General features: G+C 42.8%; 2 protein-coding genes across 4 annotated transcripts in view; one reads left to right on the forward strand and one right to left on the reverse strand.

Moving 5' to 3' along the window:
* The first annotated feature begins 327 nt into the window (after positions 1–327).
* Positions 328–19,533, forward strand: B3GAT2 (beta-1,3-glucuronyltransferase 2). Its single transcript, XM_041410684.1, has 4 exons — positions 328–867; positions 11,931–12,075; positions 18,478–18,626; positions 18,706–19,533. The coding sequence occupies exons 1-4, from the start codon at positions 328–330 to the stop codon at positions 18,790–18,792; spliced, it is 921 nt and encodes a 306-aa protein (XP_041266618.1). The 3' UTR covers positions 18,793–19,533.
* Positions 19,264–21,967, reverse strand: part of SMAP1 (small ArfGAP 1) — a 91,050-nt gene continuing 88,346 nt past the window's right edge. For all 3 annotated transcript variants that reach the window (XM_041410683.1, XM_041410682.1, XM_041410681.1), the window contains one exon: positions 19,264–20,240. In XM_041410683.1, coding sequence (XP_041266617.1) covers positions 20,106–20,240 — 135 coding nt within the window. In that variant the 3' untranslated portion in view covers positions 19,264–20,105. The remainder of the gene's footprint in view (positions 20,241–21,967) is intronic.

Genomic DNA, 21,967 nt, shown 5'->3' on the forward strand with positions numbered 1-21,967 from the left:
TGAGCCGCCCGGGGAAGCGGAGGAGAAGGAGCGTCTCCCCAGAGCCCCCCGCCGAGCCCCGGTCCGGCGATGCCGAGAGCGAAGCGGGAGGAGGAAGAGGAGGAGGAGGAAGGGCGGCCGCTCGCGGAATAGAGGAGCGGCGGGAGCGGGGCCGGCAGCTGCCCCGAGGGGCTGCCGCAAGCACCGCGGGGCTCCCCGTCCCACCCCGCCGGCGGCCCCCGCGCCCGCGGGAGGGAGGGCGCGGAGCAGCGCGGTGGGGCAGCCCCGCCGCGCCCGTCTATGGGGCGGCGCTGAGCGGCGGCGCGGCGGGAGGGCGCCGGGGGCAGCATGAAGTCCCTGCTCTTCAGCCGCTTCCTCCTGCTGCTGCCCTGGGTGCTCATCGTCATCATCGTGCTGGACATCGACAGCAGCCGGGCGCCGCTGCCCGCGCTGTCCCCCCGCGGCGGGGCCGAGGGCGGTAGCGGCGGGGCGCGGCCGCCCGCCCCGCGACGGCGGCCCGAGGCCGCGCTGCCCACCATCTATGCCATCACGCCCACCTACAGCCGCCCGGTGCAGAAGGCCGAGCTCACCCGCCTGGCCAACACCTTCCGGCAGGTGTCGCGGCTCCACTGGATCCTGGTGGAGGACGCGGCGGCGCGCAGCGAGCTGGTGACCCGCTTCGTGGCGGGCGCCGGGCTGCCCTGCACGCACCTGCACGTCCCCACGCCGCGCCGCTACAAGCGCCCGGGGCTGCCCCGCGCCACCGAGCAGCGCAACGCCGGCCTGGCCTGGCTGCGGCAGCGGCACCAGCACCTGCCGCCCCCGCAGCCCGGGGTGCTCTTCTTCGCCGACGATGACAACACCTACAGCCTGGAGCTGTTCCAGGAGGTGCGTGCGGGACAGGGGGTTGCGCTCGGCAGCCACGCTCCACCGCTCCCCGCAGCCGCCCGCCGCGTCCCCATCCCCGCTCCCCGCCTCTCCCCGCCTCCCCTCTGGCTCCTGCCGTTCCCCCTCCTCAGGCTCCCGCGCCGGGCTGTTCCCATCCCCGCTTTCAGGCGAACTCGGTGTCCCTTAACCAAAAACTCCGGGCACGGGGGAGTCGAGCCCTCTCCCCGCCCGAAGAGCTTGCAGTGCCCGTGCCTCACCCGGGCTCCCCGGGGCTGCCTCTGTGTGACCACCGCTCTCATGATTTTAACTTTCTTGTCCGTCCTCTCCGTACTCCCCCAACTTTTTACTGCTATTTTCTCATTTTGCTGCCGAGCGAGGCAAGTTTAAGGTTTATATAAGGGATCCTGTGTTTTTGTCAAAACTGGGTTGAAAAGTGCTCCTTGGTTTATTTTTTTCAGGCTGCATCCCTCTCCCTGTAGGGCAAACTCACATCAGGACTCGCCATCCTTCAGTTTTTACCTTGGCGCTAATGAATTAAGCCAGAGCCGGCTTCTTCACGTGGAGTTGCCTTTCTGAAGCCTTTCGCTCTTAAGAGCAGCAAATCGCTTGTGTAACGACTGAACGCCCTTTCAGGAGTCTCTTTTGTGAAGGAACCTGTTTTTGTCTTCATTGCCTCCCCTTGGTGAAGGGCTTTGTTTCATTTTGGTGGGAACTGGCAAACGCTCGGGGCAGACGATATCCAGCTTGCTTTCTGGGCTCCCCCTGGCAGGAAGGAGGGTGTTTAATAAGTGGACATAAAACAGTAGAAGAAAGGTCTTCTGTGACAGCTAGGAGAGTAACCTTGGCGGGGAAGTGAGGGAGGGAAGCAGGAAAGTAAGTTGGCAGCAGAGGACTCGAGGCGTGCTGCGGTCTGTGCGCGGTGCCGGGGACAGAGCCGTGGTTCGGGTGAGCCCCCCTCCCCTGCCGCTGGCTGCCGAGCTGCGCCTTCCTCGCGTGATCCACAGTGAGCTAAAGTGAACGTGATGCACAGAGCGCATGCAATCCCGTAGGGAAAGCCGGTTTAGAAATGCTTAGGTTCGCTTGTGTTTAGGTTCATAATGCATCCCTTTCCATTTCCAGTGTGTGGGCAGGTGCAGGCATCCCCATTCAACAGGGATGCCCTATTTCTTTTGCCCACTTGGCATTCAGCATTGAAGCTGCTAATTTAAGGACCTTTGCCTCGAGGCTAAACCTTTGTTGCAATTGATTTTTTTTTAAAATTCTCATAGCTGTGCTCAGTGCAATATAATGCAGAGTAATTTCACATACCCATCTTTGATGTTATGGGAATGCTCACGTGTATTTGTAGAAATAAGGTTAATTTGACTGAATCTTAGGGAGTCTGTTAATAGAAACAGAAAATGCACTTTGGCACAAGGAGAAATGTGAGACAAAAGATATTTGGCAAATATTGACTGTTTGCGGGTTTTTTGGTTTGGTTTTTTTTGGTTTTTTTTTTTTGTTTGTTTTTTTTTGTTTTTTTTGTTGTTGAGTACCAACGTTAGGGACAAGCTGAAGGAACAGTATTAGCTGGTGTTCCTCTTGATTGCTCCATAGCTATTGAAAAGGAGTCTGGTCACATTTATTTTTTTAAAATTTCTATCATTATTCTACTAGTTGCTGTGAATTATGAAACAGAAAGGTACAAATTACCTCTCTAATTTTCTAGGAAATGCAGGAAAATGAAGGGATAAAGCTGTCTGAAGGGTTAACCTTGAGAATTGCAAGCACAACAGGCAACCTGTGTTTCCTCTTGCTAACAAGGATTGTAACCTCCAGCATGAACTTCTGCAACCCTAAGGCTTCCCTTTCCCCTGGGCTGAGCTGCTGGGAAAGAGCTGTTTGTTCTGAGCCTGGTGTTCCCAGGCAGACACACATGCATGAATGAGTTTTCCCTGAGAAATGGGGAGCTGGGAATGCTCAGTTACAGGAGCAGAGAAGGAGCCTTTGCTTCAGCTGCCGCTGTGAGTTCCTGTGACTGTTTTGGGGTCACTGAGGAGCTGCTGGCAGGGTCTCTGGGAGGCCCTGGTGTAACTCGGGGAATGCCTTGCCGACCTGGCAAAGTCCACTGGCAGGCTTTGCCAACGGGATGCGTCTTTACGTGTGGGAGGTTACATTTAGAGTGAGCCAGGAGCCTGATTTTGCAGTCGAGGCACTGCTGGAGGGCTGGTTGCTTCTTGACTTGGTAAAAGAAAATCTATGTATTCATGGATTCTGGCTTGACAGCCCTGTGGTAAATCCTGATCTCCCCTTCAGGAATTGATTGATTTATGAATGTAAATTATACTTGTCTTCTCCAAGCATGAAGAGAACAGCTTCAGAATGCATTGTTTGCAGATGAAATCTGGTAGTAATTGCTGTTATAAAAATGGTGGTAACTATACCTGAGAGGGAGTTTTTTCAGTTTGTTGCCCTGCCAGGAACAATCCTCCAGACCAGCAGTTGCTTTCCCTAAGGAGGTCTGATAAACTGTAGTCTGCTCGCTAGGAGGGAGTAGTTTAAATGTAGACGAGACAGGAGCCCTGAACTCTCATCCAAGCAGCATCCTGTGCTGGCTGTGTCACTTCCAGCAGGTCACTGCTGGGCACAGGGCTGTGCAGCCCCCGGTGCCAGCAGCACATCGCAGGGCTGCCCTCTTTGTGATGGCTTGCTGCTGAGCCAAGGCTGGCTCCAGGGCAGCAGTGGGGCCTCGAGGAGATGGGAAGCAAGGCTGGTGAGGACTGAAAAGCCAGCGTGAGAGGAACATTTGAGTTAGGAAAATGTTTTCTCAGAGGTCAAACAAGCAGGACTGCGGAGCAGAAGGCGAGCAAGGGAACTGCACATTGTCAAGGACTGGGGTTTAAGGAAGCTCTTTTGCTGTGGGTTTCCTTGGTGTCCTTACAGGAGATGGAGCCTTTTAACAAAGCAAGATCAGCAAAGGCTTTCCTGTGAGCTGTAGTGCATAAACCATGAGGCCACGATCAAAAAGGAACATGCTTTGACATGGAATGCCATGGGATACTTCTGAGAGCTTTTGATGAAGAAATTCTAATCTCTGCCCAAAGTGCTTCTGCCTGGTGCTTACAGGAATGAGTACTTTATATTTGATGTGGAGTGAGCTGGGCCCAGTAGACCTAAGCTAAGTGTGTTTAATGGAAATCAGGAAAAAAACCCAGCTTACAGTAGTCTGGAAAAATGTCACCTTCTGTAGTAAATCTGGAACTCTTGGCTGCTGTTTATAATTATCTTTTTTCCTAAGACCTATGATGGCATGTGGGTGGATAGGCCAGTTTTTGACTGGTGAAACTATATCCTCAAAATTGAACTGGGCAGGGTCCAAACAGTTTTAGTTGTCCTTTCTAGAATAAGGTGGAGAGCCTGGTTTGTCCTTCTGCTGCTACAGCATTGGGTCAGTTTAGCATTTCGTTAGGAAAGGTTCACCTTCAATGGAAAGGCTGCAGGGAAGGAACCAACCTGTTCAGTGATTGTGAAATTCTTTAGAGTACTAAAAGGGATGCAGCAATGATGAAGAAATATTTCCAGGAGTAGAGGCGTGGCTTTTAAGTTATTCCCAACTCTTTCTGCTTGAGAGTGTAGTGGTGGTCAAGTGAAAAATCATGCTTTTACTTTAATGCCTGTGGTTGTGGCATATTTTATTTTGTCATTTATTATTTTGGGATTGAAACCTCAGAAATAATTTATGTATTTTCTGTTCAGGTATGATCTGTTCATTTGGAGGTTTTCTTGTGCATCTCTCCATCAAAAACAAGTCTGCTTTCTGAAAATCCTGTTATGTTAAAAGTCAGCCTGCATTCATAAAAAAGCCACTGAGAGGCCTGAAATTCCAACTGTTATATTTAAGATGTTTTACAAATGTTTCTACATGACTCACCATAGCTTCTATTTTTTACCACACGCTGTTCATTTTGGAGTGATTCTTATAGTTTCTGGTGCATTTGTGCTTCATCTTATTCCTGAATGCAAGTTATTGTAATATTGTGACTGATGCCTAGCAACTGCTGATTTCACATTTTAAACTTCCAGAGGAAAAAAACCTTAGATAATACTGGCATTCCACCTTCACAGAGAGATTTTGAAAACAGGATTAACCTAAGCACTGGAAACTGAAGATAGACAGCTGAGTTCCACTTCCCTTAACTCTTCACAGAATTCCTGTGTTTCTATGTCTCAGGCATTTTCTCTGCATTTTCCATATGTTGAGTAGCTGGCCAAAGGCCATCACTTCCATGGTCCATGTTTGGATATGTGTGCAAATTGGAGGAATTAGTGTTGGAGATCCACTCTGCTGTTGATTGTGCAGTCTGCCCTGAACCTTCCAAGGTGAGGGGTGAGCAGCATGAGGAGTACAAGAAGAGGAGTAAAGGTCTTCAGTATCTGTCTGAAAGTGAGCTTGCTGCATTCAAAAACACATTGAGTTTTAGAGATTCCTGCCTAGGCTATTTCTGACACTTTTGCTTGTGTTTTGTTCAGACACCTAAACTGAGGTATATTTGAAATTAAAATGCTCATAGCTAAAGCCATTCCCTGCCACCCCCACCCTCCTGGTCATCAAGGGCCAGAATTTCTTGGCAGTGTTTGCTGGGTGCCCAGAGCAGGCAAGTGTGGCGCGTTCCACTGTCTTGTGTGAGTGCAAGGAGAGGATGTGCAGGCTGGGTCTCCTTAGAGAAATCCTCACTCTAAGGTGTGATGTGGATACAGCCTTGCAGTGTGGAATTCAGAATAGATCACAGCCCTAATTGTTATTTCTAAGGGGTAAAGAAACCCGACCCAAACTTCAGCAGCTCAGCAGTTATTTTAGTCCTATTGCCCACTGAGCTGTGGACCAGAATTCAGTTTGCTGTAGCTGTTGCCTGTACAAGAGTGCCCTGAATGTGATGGCAGAGTTGAAGCTGGAAAGGAGGTATGAGAGGACAGAGCTCATCCTGCTCTCCCCAAGCTGAGGTACTCTTTACAGGTAGCTCAAGATTCAAAGAGCCACAGATTCAGACTGAAAGAACTTTTTTGTGTCCCTGCCCTTCCCTCTCAAAAGGTATGTATGAAGGTGGCAGATATTCTAATGGATTTTAACAGCCATTTCAGTAGCCTAAAAAAATAATTGCTTGTTATTAAAAATAGAACAGAAATACTTGCAGGCATTGCATGTCACACAGGCTTCAGTTTTCCTGTGATCATCTTTATAAAATATTTTGAGGAGAACTGAAAAAAATGCATTACAGAAGAGGTGAATATTTACTATTTATTCCAGCTTTGACTAGGGAAGAGTTAGTGTTCCTTCAATAACACTTACATAACTGTCCTAATTTTTATACACTGTATTAAGCTAACTTCTGTGTATTTTTTAATGGATACATTTGTGCAAAAGATTTAAAAGCAGTATAAGTGAATCTCTTTATCTTTGAAAACATGAAAATCTTTTGTTTTATCTCTTGGAGCTGTTTGGAAAAATCAGATTTTTATAATAGTCTTAAAAATAACATTCAGTAGTCTAGGCAGAATTAAATGTTAGCTGGCAGTCATTAGTTATTTTTTTCAGAATAAAAAGTGATGCAAATATGAATTAGCAGTGCATTAAATACCTTTCTAGTATATAAATGATTTAGGAGTACATGACAGATTTTAAATGCACACTGACATTTTTCTTCCACATAGACATGTAATACCTATGCTAAAGAGGCTGGATTAGAAAAGACTGGCAGAGAATGAAATAGCTTAAAAATGAGAGGAAACGGTGACAAAAAGAAGAAAAAAGGGCTGTTTGAAACAGTTTTTTGCTTGGTTACAAAGTACCAAGTACTCTCTGTTTCTGCACTGGCAGCAGCAGTTTTACCTGTGAAACTGATACTGTCGCTGTGAAATTAATTACACGGGGTCAGCAGCTCTTCAGAGGGGCCGTGAGCACAACCCAGTAGAATGACAGGGAGGATGAATGAGGCAACCAGTAAATAGAAGGGCTCAGAAGTAAAATGAGTAGCAAACGTTTTGGAAGTTGTCCCAGTCCAGAAATTGGCTGCAAACTGCTTTAGTTAAATTTGGTACAGTTTTCTTCTGCAGGGAAGCAATATTGACATTTGTGCCCAAAGATGCTGGTATAATTTAGAAACATTAGTCATGTACCTTATATATAAAATGTTGCTGGAGAAAAGGGGGAATTAAACTATCCTCCCTCTGCAATGTAGATTGTGTACAAAACAGCAGAGGAGGTTTAAAGCTGATGCTTGGAAAAAAGGCTTTCTAGCAGGGAGGATGGTGAAGCAGATCACCTGTGAGAGCTGCAGAGGGGGCTGCATCAAGGAATGACAATTCTTTGATTTGTAGATCCCTTCTACAAATGGAGAATACCTTTCACAGTCAAATTTGCCAACAACAAACTTGCCTTTTGGAGTTGCTAACCCCTAAGCATTGCAGTCCCTGAACCACAAAAGCCTCTGGCACAGGTTTTCTGTGCCTGGGTACCTCCTTTGAAATGATGGTAAATGGGGGCAGGAGCTCTGTCCAAAGCCTCAGTAAACAGGCACAGCATCAGGCTGAGCTGTTTGGCTGAGCCGTAGGGCTCTCACATAAGTTTGGAATGAAGAAGAATTTGTCTTTAAATGGCCTATGGGTAGTGCAGAGAACTCTGTGAGAACTGACAGGGAACCTGGCTGTGCTTATGCTTTCACCCATAACATTTTGTCCTGAGGAATTGTTGTAGTGAAGGAGCTCTAGATCCTGTCTTTGGTAGGAATGAACTGGAATTTTGCATAGAAATCTGTTGGAGTATCACTGGGATGAGCAGGGGTGTGGGGTAGGATGGTGAGCATGGATGTGAAGCTGTAGCCTGACCAGGACAGATCACAAATCACACAGGGGTTGAAATGACAGGCGGAAAAATCTTACGAGGCGTGGCAGCAGGTTTGCCCTTGCAGAGGGCTTTGAATCCCAAACAGAAACACATTGACATCATGCTGCAGAAACAGCAGGATTGCTGTTCCAGTCTGGAAGTATTTTCACTGTAGGAAGTACAGCCATGCTTCCTTTTCTCTGTCATTTGCCTTCATTCCCCTTGGGCTTTTATATTTTGTTACTGGCTTGGTATCTTCCCTATCCATCAGTCCAGCACATCCCATTAAGCAGCTTTTCTTGATTGACTAATGAGATGCTAAATTTAGCAATGCTTTTATCACTGTCTTTTATTGCTCAGCTCCATTTCCTGCATTTCACTGCTATTCTTCAGTGATTATTTTGCTTTTATTGTATTTACTGTTGTATGCCCACCACCTCACTGGCATTTATTTGGTCAGTTGTTACTCATCTCTCCTGTCATTTCCTTGCCCACTCCTTCCCAGTTCTCCTCCCCCTCCTACTTCATTCAGGTTTGCTCTACCATCTTCCCCACCCAGTACATAACTCTACTTCTATGTCCAAGACCCCCTTTCAAAAAGTAAATGGAGGACAAAAGCACTTCTACCTTAAGAGAGCTGTCCAAGCCAGGCAGGATGAATCCTGCCAGTGGGCTCCCATCTCTGCTCGTTAACCACACAAGTCTAACTAGGACAGAGCAGATGCTTGACTTGCAGAGAGTGAAGTGTAAGTAAGATGAATACCATTCATGTAAGCTACCAGGACTTTAAATGCTGAGTGTTAACACAGCTTGTGCTACTGCTGTCATTACAATGACAGATAGAACAGTCATTTAGGAAGCTGTTTGTAAGTCCTAGGATTTTTGGCAGTTGTTTAACCCACGGCACTGAAGTTATTCAGATTTAACACATTTTTGAATCACTTTTTTGTGTCCTGATGATTAGCAGCATAAAATTCCAGGTGGAAGCTGGGCTTTTAATCCAAATAATAGCTTTTTCCCCATCATACATAAATACAGCCTTCACATATCAGTATGTTAACTGCAGTAATGCTATTCTCAGAAGATTAAAAGAAATATTCCTACTTTCATCTGCCTAGCATATCCCAAGGCTGTGAGGTATTTCAGAATTACCATAAGAACTAGTCTAGATGTGCTCTTTCAGTTTTACTTAAAGGAATTGCTGTATTTTTGACACCTGCTTATTTCATTCTTCAAAAACATAACCTGCAAGAATAAAGTCACACAAGGACAGAAGTAGGAACTCTGTAAGGGGTAACTTGCATCTGACATGTGGTGGCTTTACTGACATAACTCATAGACAGGGATTGACCCCAGATTATTAGTTCAAAACTTCTTGGGTCATTTAATGCTGGTTTTACGAGGTCAGTGAGATACTCTCCATTGGCAAGGTTTTCCAAAACACTGTGTATCACAGAGTATTAATGTAAATCCATCTGGTTCTGCCAGCATAGATGCTGAGGCCGCTATTGACCCAATTCAGAAGTGCTGTGTAACCTGGCTCATTTTGCAGTATAGCTGCCCAAACCTTTACTGTGCACACAGGCAGGGCATGGGTGCACTTTGCTCTGGCCACTCTCTTGCAGTCAGAGTATGCCTGCCCTTGTCTTCTGGCATTTTGAGTTTAGGTACAGACAGTGGGCACAGGATGGCCAAAGTACTGCAATTCTGAACACTAATAATTTGTTCAGGCATTCACACCCTCCAGGAAGTATTAATGGCACCATGTGTGTTTATCCTGTGGTATTCACTGGTGTAGCACAGTTGGGTGAATGTAGCTTGATGGTGCTGTGTAGACATGCCCAACAGGATGATTCCTTGTGTCCATGTCTGGTATGTTTGGATGTTAACATAAACATGCTGTTAGCAACATAAGCAAAAGAGACATGTCATTAAAACCAGGGCTAAAAGATCTTCATGAGAAGGTTTGGCCAATGTCCACACCCAAACAGCTAATTGCTAACTCTGCATTTCCTACAGGGAGGAGTGAGAGAGATTGGAAACCTAAACTTAAGCAGGGAGAACAGTTACAGGTAAATACATTTATCAACAACCTTAGATTCATGGCAGCCTCTCACTGGCAATTAAGCAGGCAGTGGCTTGGAGACAATCTTCACCACAAGAATTCCCTATATTGCCAGCTGAATACATACCCTGCTCTTATGCACTATGGGCTGCTGCTACTGAGCGAGGTGTTCCAGCTTGCTGCAACAGTTATTAGGGTGGAAGAGAGGAATTTTTGATAAACAAATTAGAAGATACACAAATAATTGGAGGGAGAGAAGGTGCATGTCTCTCTTCTGTGTGTGCCTGCATTTTTGTGGATTTTTAGATATGTATTTTATACTTTATGTGAAAGTTCTAAGAATCTGCTAATGCTTCTAGCTTAGAAATGTGAACCACGCTGACGTGATGTCTTTGTTTTTTTCTGGTGTGACTCCTGTGAGTCTTGATGATATGCATGATAAATCTTTCACCTTGGCAGAGAGAGAGGGAAGTGTTTAATATTTAACCAAGGTTGTCTTTTACTTCAGCATCCATCGATAGGGGACTGCAGTTACAAATATGTAAAACTGTGTTTGTTTTTGCTGGGAAGAGTGCTTGGAAGGAAAAAGGGATAACCTTTCCCAAAGGAATAAGTTTCAATTACAAAAGACAAAATTTTTTTTTAGAATAGATGAAATGAAACCACATTACACTGAAGGAGTTTAATACTCATTTAAATAGAACCACATTTAAAGCACAGTGTTAAAACAGTGGCTTTTGAACCCGTGTGGTTAAGTTGTGCAAGTCGCTGTGTCGGTGCACTCACTTGCACAAGTTCTCACGCCAGACTGGCTGATTTTCCCATGGGGAGCAGTGTGTCAAGATTTGTGTTTTCTCCTGTTTACTAGAGAAAACGGAGCACTGAACCAGCTACCTGAAGTCACTGCATCAGACTCATAATCTTTACAGTTAGAAAAGACCTCCAAGATGCAGTCCAGCCTTTGCCTGAATACCACATCAATTAAACCATAGCACTAAGTGCCATATCCAGTTTATTGAACACTTCCAGGGATGGTCACATCATCACTTCTCTGGGCAGCCCATTCCAGTGCCTGACAACCCTTCCAGTGAAGAATTTTTTTCCTGATGCCAACCTGAACCTTCTCTTGCACAGCCTGAGGCTTTTCCTAATGTTACCAGGGAGAAGAGGCTGACCCCCAGCTGGCTGCACCCTGCTTTCAGACAGCTGTAGAGTGATAAGGTCCCCCCGAGCCTGCTTTCCTCCAGGCAAGCACCCCCAGCTGCCTCAGCTGCTCCTTATAGGACTCACTTTCTAGACCCTTCCCCAGGTTTGCTGCCCTTCTCTGGACATGCCCCAGCGCTTCAATGCCCTTCTTGAAGTGACTCCCAGTCATGGACACTTCTTGCTACAGTCATTTTTTCATACCTATGGCTTCTTCTATGCTAGATTAGGATCACACTTCCAGTTTTGCATTTAGTTAATTATCATCACTGGGAAAAAGTGTTGCTGGTGATAATAAGCATCCTGCCTGGCCTGCTTTTTGTCCTTCTCAGAAATTTAGCAGAGCTTTTAAAGGGAAAATACAGAAGTTAAAAAGACAGCCTTAGCAATCTTTTTTCATGAATCCTTAATAGATCTGAGCTGCACCTCAGGTCTGCTGCAGGTAGGAAAGAGTTGTGTGTCATAATTTCCTCTATTCAATGCATTTTTAACAAGTCCCAAACTAATTGTACTTGTCCTAGTGAAGAGTGTATTAATCATTATTATTCTATTTTCTCTCACTAGGTTTCTACAGTATCTCAGCTACAGACATAAGCCCACTGGCAGAATGCTGCAGTCTTGCAGATAAAAAAGATCTACTATGCCTTTGAAAACCCAAACAAACAAGAACAAAACCCCCTGTTTTTTTCACAGCTTTAAAAACTCTTGGTATAAAAGATACCATGAATAGGGTATTTAAAGTAGAATTGAGATGCCTATGGCCTAGAGAGCTGGAGATTTCACAGAAAATGAGTGGGCGCACACAGCCCTTGGGCCGCAGTGTGTAAGCTAGAATTGCTTTTGAATTCCCGGTCTCGATGATTGATGCGGGTTTGCAGCAGCAGTGCCAGGAAAGCCGCAGGGAGCCGGCAGTGACGCTGTGCCTGCCTCTTGCAGATGCGGACGACGCGCAAGGTGTCCGTGTGGCCCGTGGGGCTGGTGGGAGGCCGGCGCTACGAGCGGCCCGTGGTGGAGAACGGCAAAGTGGTCGGCTGGTACACGGGCTGGAGAGCTGACAGGCCCTTCGCTATCGACATGGCAGGTGAGGCTCACTTGTGACACACAAATGTTTCCATTTCTTCATTTAAGCAGCTTCTTAAACTTCTGAAGCGCTGGCAGAGTGTGCAGCCCTTTGGCACTAACTGTCCTGGAAGTCTAAGCTTGTACATCTTGTCTAATTAATTTGCTGCTTGGTGGTATCTGAACTTACTTTAATTTGTTTTTATTTTTATGTGACAACTTGGCTTTCATGTTGTATGAATTGTCTGTCTGAAACAAGTTAATTGTAAATTAATTCATCCTAGCAATTCTTGCAAGGAGTCCCTGCCTGTCATTTTGTCATCAATCTAAACCAGGCAGCATAAATGCAGACCTTCTTAGACCTCATGTTGTAAAACGCTACTTTATCATGAAATTATTCATGTTGCATTGAATATTTGGAATGACAGTGATAACTGTAGATGGATAGTTTGAAACACTGGGCTTAGGGGAAAAATCACTGACAGCTGTTGCCTGGTAGATGAAGGCAAAAAAGCTTCAAAATGAATCTAATCAATCATCTGCAGTGAAGTTTGCACACCACACAGCTCTGTCTTGCTGACAGTCCATGCTTAGACAATCTTTTGTATACATTCACAACTGCCACATGAATCACCACTGTGCACAGGTCCAATTTCTGATACAGCAGAAGCTGGTTTCCCAGCAAATGACATGGTATTTGCACTTAGACATCTTCTGTACTCAGGAGGGAAAGGGCAAGAATAGGGTAGAAATAGCCACCTTTTGGTTGTTTTTTTTATTTTTTTTAAACCTGATACCCCAATGTTTTGAGAGAGAGAAAAGGTCAGTGTACAGTTTTTTCTCATCTTAACAGAGTACTGTTATATTAATTTAAATTATTGATAAAAATATGTACAGTATTTACAGCCCAACTGGTTTAAAAGAGTAAATATAGGAGGACTAATGGTTGCTATCACTTCAAAGACAAAAAGGTTATCCCTGAACCTTTTTCTGCAATTCTGGTGAATTTTTCTGCACTGTAGAGGCATTTCAAGTCAATAGTATGATCTGCCATAAAAATAAGTGTTTGGGTGTTCACATAAAGGCATTCCTCAGGGGTGAAGCAGGTATTCAATGCCCAAAACCATGCAGTGCTTCAGGGACTGCAGCTGTGCAGCTGAACAGTCCCTGTGGATTTGCAGATACATACTGACACTGGAGTCCAGAAGGGATTACTGATGGCACTATAAAGGTGAGGCCGTGGTCCGTAATTCATCAGCAGCAGGCAGAAAGCCATTACACAACATTGGCCAAGGGACTCTAACCCAGACATGAAGATGGAAAGTTCTTAAGTTGTTTACCTTGCAGATGCTGGCTAAATCACTGGTATGAGGGAAAAGCAGGTCCATTAGGAGCATTCCCTGCTTGTACTTTGACCGAAGTCATGTAAGGGAGGGTCATATAGACAAAAAAACCCCCAAAACTTACAGGAAGTTATTGCACAACCAGAAACAAAGAGTTACTATTTTGCAACAGAACTTTTCTTCGTCTTCAAAAAATACTGAAGAAATTTAATTTCATTTTTAATTTCAGCAAGGAGAGAAATGGATGCAGTGTAGACTGCTAAAAAATGATGTGAAATTTGCATCTTCATCTTCCCCTCAGGAATACAGTGTCAGGGCACAAACAGAACAGAACTGCAAGTCCAGAACTCCATAGGTGTCTGAGCAGGTGCAGGCTACAGGATGCATTCAACACACAATTTCCTACCCTTGCCCTTCTCTCCTGACTTCCCAACACACCTCCAGGGACTTGCTACCAAACCTAAGTCCAGGCTGGACAGACCATTGTTGGCATTTTTCCATAAACAAGGAACTTAGGTTATACCAAATGCTGCACATAGGGAAGATCAAGGATCTCTGTTAAAATACTGCCATGCAAACAGGATAGGTGCATACAGTAATACTGATATGGAGATGCATCAGCTGCCTACAGTTACACTTCTGTGCTCGTGTCCAAATGCACTGGTAAGGAGGCTCCCTTTGGTTTAGTGAACAATCTTTCACAGTGATTATCAAAAGAATTTGATCATGAGGCTGGGTATGAACAGCCTTAAAAGGTTTGGCATCACCAATTTAACTTGTGGGTGTTCAGAAGAAGCACATCCTTGACTTTAAGCAAATAAAATTCTTATTCTGGACAGCAAAATACAAGGCTAAATTCAGGGCCTGCTGATTTCATTGGGCTCAGCTCAATGACCCTAGCTGGCCAACCTCCTCAGATTCTTTGAAACACACTTGCTCATGGCAATCACATTAGGTCAGTTCATTAAACATTGGTTATTTATTTTGAGAAATTTGTGGCTGACAGTGCTATTCTCCAATGCTAAACTGGATTCAGAAAGCAAAGTAGCTGTTTCCTGTGTTGCTTCTTGCCTGGCAACCAACACACCACACAAATTAGTTCTGGTATTTCCAAAATTCTGCTTCAGTTTTTAATTGAGGTGGGTTCTAGAGTTTGACAGACTTGCTTACCCTTGGGGAAGAAAAGTGAGAGAGAAGGTGGAAAGGAAAAACTGTGTTACTTAGTATGGATCTGAATTCAAGTCTTCTATTTAAATGTTGTTTTACTTCTGGCCTGTTCCTTACTGCCAGATTTTGGATCAGTCAAGAAAAACGTCAGACTGTGATTCTCCTAATGTGAACGTTGTTCAAGAAGGCAGATGCTTGCTTTGCATTAGCATTCCAGGAGCTACTTCAGTCATAGAGATTAACATGTGACTGTAAATCAGTGAGCCAGCAGATTTTGGACTTCAGGTCCAGAGCTCATCCACTGTGCCCTAGGCACCTCTGGCTAGGACCTGAGCAACCACCTTTTTCATTGTATTTTCTTAAAATTTTGCTATAGTCATGAGATCTTCAGTACATCTCATATTTCTTAGGATTCCCTGAGGAAAATGCCAGTCTATTCATGGCACTGCAAACCATGGCATATTTTGACTGAAATAGCTACTGCTGGAAGTCACAAACAAAAAAATTTTAAGTGGTATGGCAGCCAGCACTCAAAACTCCCCACCAAAACACAACACCAATCTTCCTTCCCATCCAAGGATAAATACTGTTTCAAACATTGGGCTTATAATCAAGTGCCTCTTTCATGGTGAATTAATGTCAGCAGATGCCTTTGATCCTAACTACAAAACCTCCTGGTTAGACATTTCTGCCTTATTGCAAGCCAAAAAGTACACCACAGGGAGAACAGAACTTGAAAGCTGCAGAGCCCAAGCCAAAGGTGGAATCTTGATCTATGTGGAAACCAGGACATCTGTTCCAACATCAGCACTGAGCATTAGCATTTATACACTCCAGAAATGATAAACACTCAAGATTCCAGCTTGCCTTTAGCTACTATCCTACCTAGAACATCCAGGAAGCAATGGCATTAACCATGGCAACAAAATTTTTAAACCCTGGCTCAAGTTTAACTGGATGAAGAAAAATAGTTCTGCCTTTTAACAGAAGCCATTGGTTTAACACAAGTCAAGGTGTGAATTAACAGAAACAGCTTACACTGAAAGAAGAACAGATGTAGTATCTGCTATGTCTCCCAGGTATCATGTCCTCCAACAAATTAATTCCTATCTAGGTGGCTCTTCAGCCAATTAGATTTAATTTATAACCTTACATTAAACACCAAAAAAAACCTCCTAAACACCTCTTCACACTCCAGCTATGAAATTGTCTTGTGGCATTTCATGTGAAGTTAAGCCCAGTATGACCTTGCAGGAATAATGATTAAGTAAAATAACTGTATGCATGTAAGCACTGTTCAGTTATGCTACAATGGAGACAGTAATCCGAGATAAATCCCTGTTTAGTGATAGATTTCAAAACAACACTGTCTTTTCATCTATTAGCCCAGGATCATTATCTACTGAGAGAAATAATTAGTGCCAGTCTGGTCAAAACTTGAGCTGTCTCTTTTATTTCTGACACCAAACTCCAAAATGACACATATGATTAAGTCAAAGTTATCACTAGAAAGTGGTTTTCTCTCAAATCCATCTTACAAAATGTCATAAATGTGAAAATAAAGCCATTATAAAGCAGAGCTGAAGAACTAGAGAGCCAGGAGATAAGTCTCCTTGAATTATTTCATCTCTTTAAGATGCTGCTTTTTGCGTTTTTTTCGGATTCTTTTAACAAACAAAGACTGAATGGACCCTGACCAAGGGAACAAACCTCAGGCCAGTCAGTGCAGAGTAGCCCACATTCTTGCCACCTGCAACACTCACTTTATAATTTAACTTTTACTTGATGGCACCAATAGTTTTCACAACACCCTCAAATGACAATTTGCAATAACATCCACCCTCAGAAGGAGGGTGTAGGAGAAATCCACCCTCAGAACTCAATGCAATTTTCTCAATAGAGGAGCAAGCCTTGCAACAAGAGAAATTATGAGAAATTAATGTATGGATAAGTATAGGCTATGGGTCCAGGGAGCCACACTGACACTGCAAAGATAAACAGCAGAAATTTGTGTTTCTTCTGCTTAGAGTGAGATTATTTCTGTGCACTAAAATCTAGGACACTAATTGTGGTGTTTACTTCATTTTCTACTTTATGCATGGGCAGCTTGAATCTTAAATATATTTACAAAGAAAGAGCAGCTCACACAGCTGATCAGGGTTCCAAAAATGCCTTCCCATGCAAAAGAACTTTTTTTTTTTTTTGGTACCCAAAATTATTAAAACCCAGTTGCATCCAAAATTTATAGTTTGTTTTATGCAAGGAAAAAAGGCCAACAAAACCTTACCAAAACCACTAAAGTGAAGCAGACCGTTTTGTTCATCAGGACTAAGTCTCTGCTCCCCTTTCAAGGTGCAGCAAGCTGGCTGTACATACTGTAGCTGAGGGAGTTTAAGCTCTCACCCTCAGCTCTTCCCAGATGATTACATTTGGCTACCAAGAGCCCACCTTGTGCTCCCTCATGGCCAGGCTACAAGGAGTGAGAAGCAAGACTGCACTGCAGGGTGTGGGTAAGCCCTGTCCATGCAGACACCTATTCTGTACCCGAGGCAGGACAGGATGTATAAAGATACATCAAAGATAAGTGTATAAATGTTTTCTGTGTGCATCAGTGAACTGGACCTGTTTACACCCAAGCCATAGACTTCAGGGTTCAAATTCTTACTGAAAACAAAAGAAACTTCCTGGTGTCTTCTTCCTACAAGCAAGACCATGATGAAGTGGTTTCAGTGTGCCTTTCTTTACATGTGATATAGTAATTACCTCCTTACATTTTCCTCTTCAAAAGGCTCCTGTACAAGTCACAGATACTTTCAAGGAAAATACAGCAGCAAGACATTTCTACTAAAAGAGGGTTACATTAAGCTATAGAAAGTTATACTCAATTTTAAACTGATAAAATTTTAATAGTGGCCTTAGAATTAAATGTTCTTAGACTTTTCCAGAACTGATGTCGAAACTGTTACTATTTGTGTCATAAAGGGACAGCTGGAACCACTCTGAACTGATGAAGAAAGGATTTCTTTGGTAGGCTTGGCACTCACACAAAAGGAGTTAGTTACAAATGTAATTTTTCTTTAAAGTCTATCAGTCAAGTTTTTGAGTCATAGTTAAAGAAGCATACATATGACTGAGCACTGCTGAAGGAAAATGGGAGAGTTCTGTAAAATAATGACAAATTAGAGATTCATGGGAGCTTCTTCACAGAGGGTGAGTTTGTTCAAACCAGTGATTTCTCAGCTTGTAGTCTCCCTTCAAGGAACCTGATGCATGTCAGTAGAAAAAAGCATTGCAGAGAGGTGTGTACACTGAATAAATCCTTTGAGCTGTGTTGTGCTAGGCTCAGACCAGCTGAGACTGCCTGGCAGACTTCTGGTGCTGAAGTCATTCCCAAGGCAGAACATTAGTATGACTTGTCTTTCCTCAACAAGGCTGTTAAAAATCTGCAGGCTAAAGCTATCTAAGTATCACAGTTGTAACATGTTTTAACCTTTCTTCTCGACTCTCATCTTGAAGTGTAGAATGGTTTGTACAGTATACATTTCATACATTTTATTTTATTTATAACTGAGTTTTATTTCTTAATTAAAAGTAGAAAGGAAGAATAAACCAAGATTTTAGCAATACCTGACTTTTCAGACAAGAAAGCATGTATTATCTACATGATGGGAAATTAAGATTTAACATGTTGAAGGAGTGGTGCAATTAAAAAAATCTCATAGTACATTAAGGGCAAATCAAAACAAAACAATACATTGTAGGATGTACAACCCTACCAAATACTGTCTATTCACATAATCAAATTTACACACTTAAAAAAAAAAAAACATTGGAGATTTCTAGGCATAACTGCACAAAATGTACAGCCTAAAGGTTTCTCTCAACCTTTTTTCCTGTCTCTCTCTCTCTCCAAGGATTTGCTGTGAGTCTTCAAGTGATCCTGTCGCATCCCAAAGCCGTATTCAAGCGTCGTGGTTCTCAACCAGGAATGCAAGAATCTGATTTTCTGAAACAGATAACAACAGTGGAGGAGCTGGAGCCAAAAGCAAACAACTGCACAAAGGTACCGATTGCCACACTTTGTGAAAAGCCTTCGTGTCATCTCCGTGGATGACTTTACTGACACCCACGGTATTTTCTAGGTTCTCGTATGGCACACCCGAACAGAGAAAGTGAATCTAGCTAACGAGCCAAAGTACCACCTGGACACAGTCAACATTGAGGTATGACAATGAGGGGGGGACAGTCCCACGCAAGAGCAGGACAGTGGACGCACCAGCGTGTGTTCCGGTTCGGACAGCTAAAGTCATCAGCTTCTGCCTGACACCTGACAGACTGCTGTGGAAACAAAAGGAAGCTTTCAGAGACTCTAATAAGCAAATCAAGTGGGTGTGCTTTGTTCTAACTTGTCTGCATGCATTTCTGAACTCTCAGCTTAATAAACTGACACTTACCTTTGTTTTAATGCTGTTTCCACATAGATAAACATGGCTGCAATGGAGTATTTTCAAAATCATTATTTATGTATATATTTTTTGTATTTATCCAGCTTAATGGTGTAATTATAAACTGATTTTAACTCACAAACTGTTGGTCTAAATATCTGTATAAATGGATACTCCAAACTGAACATGTTTTACTTCATTAAAAGTACCAAACAGGTCATACAATAATGAAATAAAAAACCCACAATCATTTACGGATTTATCCTTTTAATATAGGGAAATAACATTTTATCATTACGAGGCACCATAAAATGTAAACACAATCACTGTCATAAACCTGGATCTCTCTGCAAGACAAAATATATCTGTTCACACTGAGTTACCTTGAATGCATGTTGTGCTGTCAGTTCTCTTTTAACACTGTGCGCCTGCCTCCTGAGCCAGGTCAGAGACTTTACCACAGGAAATTCAAATGCATCAAATGCTCATCTTTAGAAGAATAAACTATTGATTTGTAGAATTACAGTAACATCCAGGTTTATCTTTCTTTTAATAACCACATTCCCTGTTATGCACACCATAACAACATCACAGTGAAATGTATGATGAAACAAAATTTGTTTGATACACTAGAAAACATTGCTCAGTGATACATTTACATTCTATTTATATATGATTAAACATTTGTTCATACAGTACCTTCTACAGGATTACTGGGTAATTTTGGGGGGTTGGGGTTCATATTTTTGGATATTACTAACATGATAGCTACATCCCTTATATGCAAACATTTGATCTAGAATTTTGAGGGAAAAAAAAATCAGTATGTGGTTAAGCAGCTTCTTAATACGGTCTATGAAATCATATGCATTGTATGAAAATGCTTCCAATGATGTATAAATATATTTGATCTGCTTTTCACTACATCAAATTTAAATCAATATAGACCACAACACGGTCAGTCAGTTATATTCTTAATCTGAACAGCTGGGGAAAAAAAAAAGAATATATATGTACATGGAAGGAACAGCAAAAGTAAATGTATTTGAACAAGGAATGTTAGGTGGCTGTTCTGGGAAAGATTTCTATTGCAACTTTCATTTCCACAGTTGTGTGCTGAGAGTCTGGCCAGAGGAGCTTCCAGTCCATCCTGCGGCTGTGTTGGGGGGCTGGCCAAAGCCCATCACGTTGCTGGAACTGCTGAGGTTCATTCCAGCCATTTGCTGATTCATCTGCAAAGCACACACACACACATGAGCCTGGTTAGCGCTGGCACTGAAACACAGCATGCTGCTAGCCAAAAGCAGTCCTGCCAACCAGCCACCCAGTTACAAGTACATTTCCTTAAAAATATTTCTCATTAAATAAAAATATTGACTCTATTTAAGTTTCTAAGCTTTTTCTCATAATACCAGCTTTTCTGGAGCCCTTCAACCACCAACATACACCAGTTGATGGGCTGCAGCACTTGGTGTATGTGTCACATGAGAACTGACAGCATGTGAAGGAGGTGGCCAGTGTGGCTGGTTGGTGAAAGTTTGCTTTCACAATTTCAAAGCTAACAAACAAAATTGTAGTAACTGTGATAAAGAAACAGCAAAGCCAGTAATGTAGTCTTGTCTGCACTTGCAGCTCCAGATTTTTTTCCCAGCAACATTTCTTTGGAGACTTCATAATCTTGACTACATCAGTTTTTACAGAAATTGTCTATTTAGGTGACAATCAACAAAGAATGAGGTGAATTTATAAACTTGAGTATTATCCAACCATCCTTGCTAAAGAATCTACCCCAAATGCTGTAATTCCTTAAAAAAAAAAAAAAGTAAAATAATCCATATGAAAGCAAATTCACATGAATTTAACATCTAGCTAAAAGTGGGAAAGAATTCAAAATTCAGCACATTCACTTCAGAGCTGCTGCAAAATGATTTGTAGTCTTTACAAATATCTAGTCACTGTAATTTTAAATGCTCAATGTCAAAATGAGTTTAGGAGCAAAAGAGCATTTGGAGCAATTAATAATCAGAGCCAATGAATAGAGATATTGGATAAGTAACATTTGATTCAAACTAAAGGCAGCACTAGGTAAAAGTCAGAGTTTATTTAAACATGAGTGAACAATACCAGATTGCAAAATGAAACTGAAACACTGGTAAAAAATTCCAGTAAATTGCAAACTAGCATTTCAGGGTAAAATTAAGTTCTGTATGCTTTCACACAGAACTGTGTATCTGCAGAAAACAAGCCACCACTGAACCTGGAAATATAAAAAAAGGCTGATAAAAACATGCTTTACCCAGTGGTTCATCTCTTCTGGAATAGAATTCTTAAGCAGCAGACTATATAAAACATGTTACTCTGGTAAAGCAAGCTCTCCCCCTTTCAATTAGTCAGAGTTTAGATCAGAGTTCTGCAGACTGTGGAATGTCATCATACTGACAACATCTGATGTGCAAGGGGTACAGGAACATGTGAAGAACTTGTTCAAGGAGCCAAGTTTTAACATGTAATTGATAAGAGGCAAGATTTTAATTTCAAAGCTGATATGAGTCTTTTTAAAGCTAGCTACCTATGGAAAGACTGCCACCAGCATATCTGCAGATTTTTTTGATCTGATATTTTGAAATTTTCACCTTTAAGAATTACTTTTCAAAGCAGAATGACAGCATGTATTTTCAAACAGGAGCTGTTTTATCCATGTAGGCAATGCTGTTTACCTTCATTAATGTTCACACCGTAAAATGGAGCAGAACAGTAAAAATTCATATCATCCAATTTAAGTCAGTCACTAAGGTTCTCTTCCTGCATTACTAAGTAAGAAGTATGGATTTATTATATTGTTATCATAATACAAACAATAGTATGAAAAAAATAGTTGCTATCATCCACGCTGAACCCCAAGGGAATAATTTGAGTCTGATCCCTCTGCCTCACCCTGCCCTAATAAATGCTCAAATAC

Source organism: Onychostruthus taczanowskii, unplaced genomic scaffold (genome assembly GCF_017590055.1).
Source record: "Onychostruthus taczanowskii isolate IOZ18803 unplaced genomic scaffold, ASM1759005v1 scaffold33, whole genome shotgun sequence".
Lineage (NCBI taxonomy): Eukaryota > Metazoa > Chordata > Aves > Passeriformes > Passeridae > Onychostruthus > Onychostruthus taczanowskii.

Excerpts from the sequence above, each read along its gene's own strand:
- B3GAT2 (XM_041410684.1), top strand. The coding sequence starts at position 328 with ATGAAGTCCCTGCTCTTCAGCCGCTTCCTCCTGCTGCTGCCCTGGGTG. Across the intron at positions 868-11,930 it reads GCCTGGAGCTGTTCCAGGAG|ATGCGGACGACGCGCAAGGT; the intron begins GTGCGTGCGGGA and ends TGCCTCTTGCAG. Across the intron at positions 18,627-18,705 it reads AAGCAAACAACTGCACAAAG|GTTCTCGTATGGCACACCCG; the intron begins GTACCGATTGCC and ends GGTATTTTCTAG.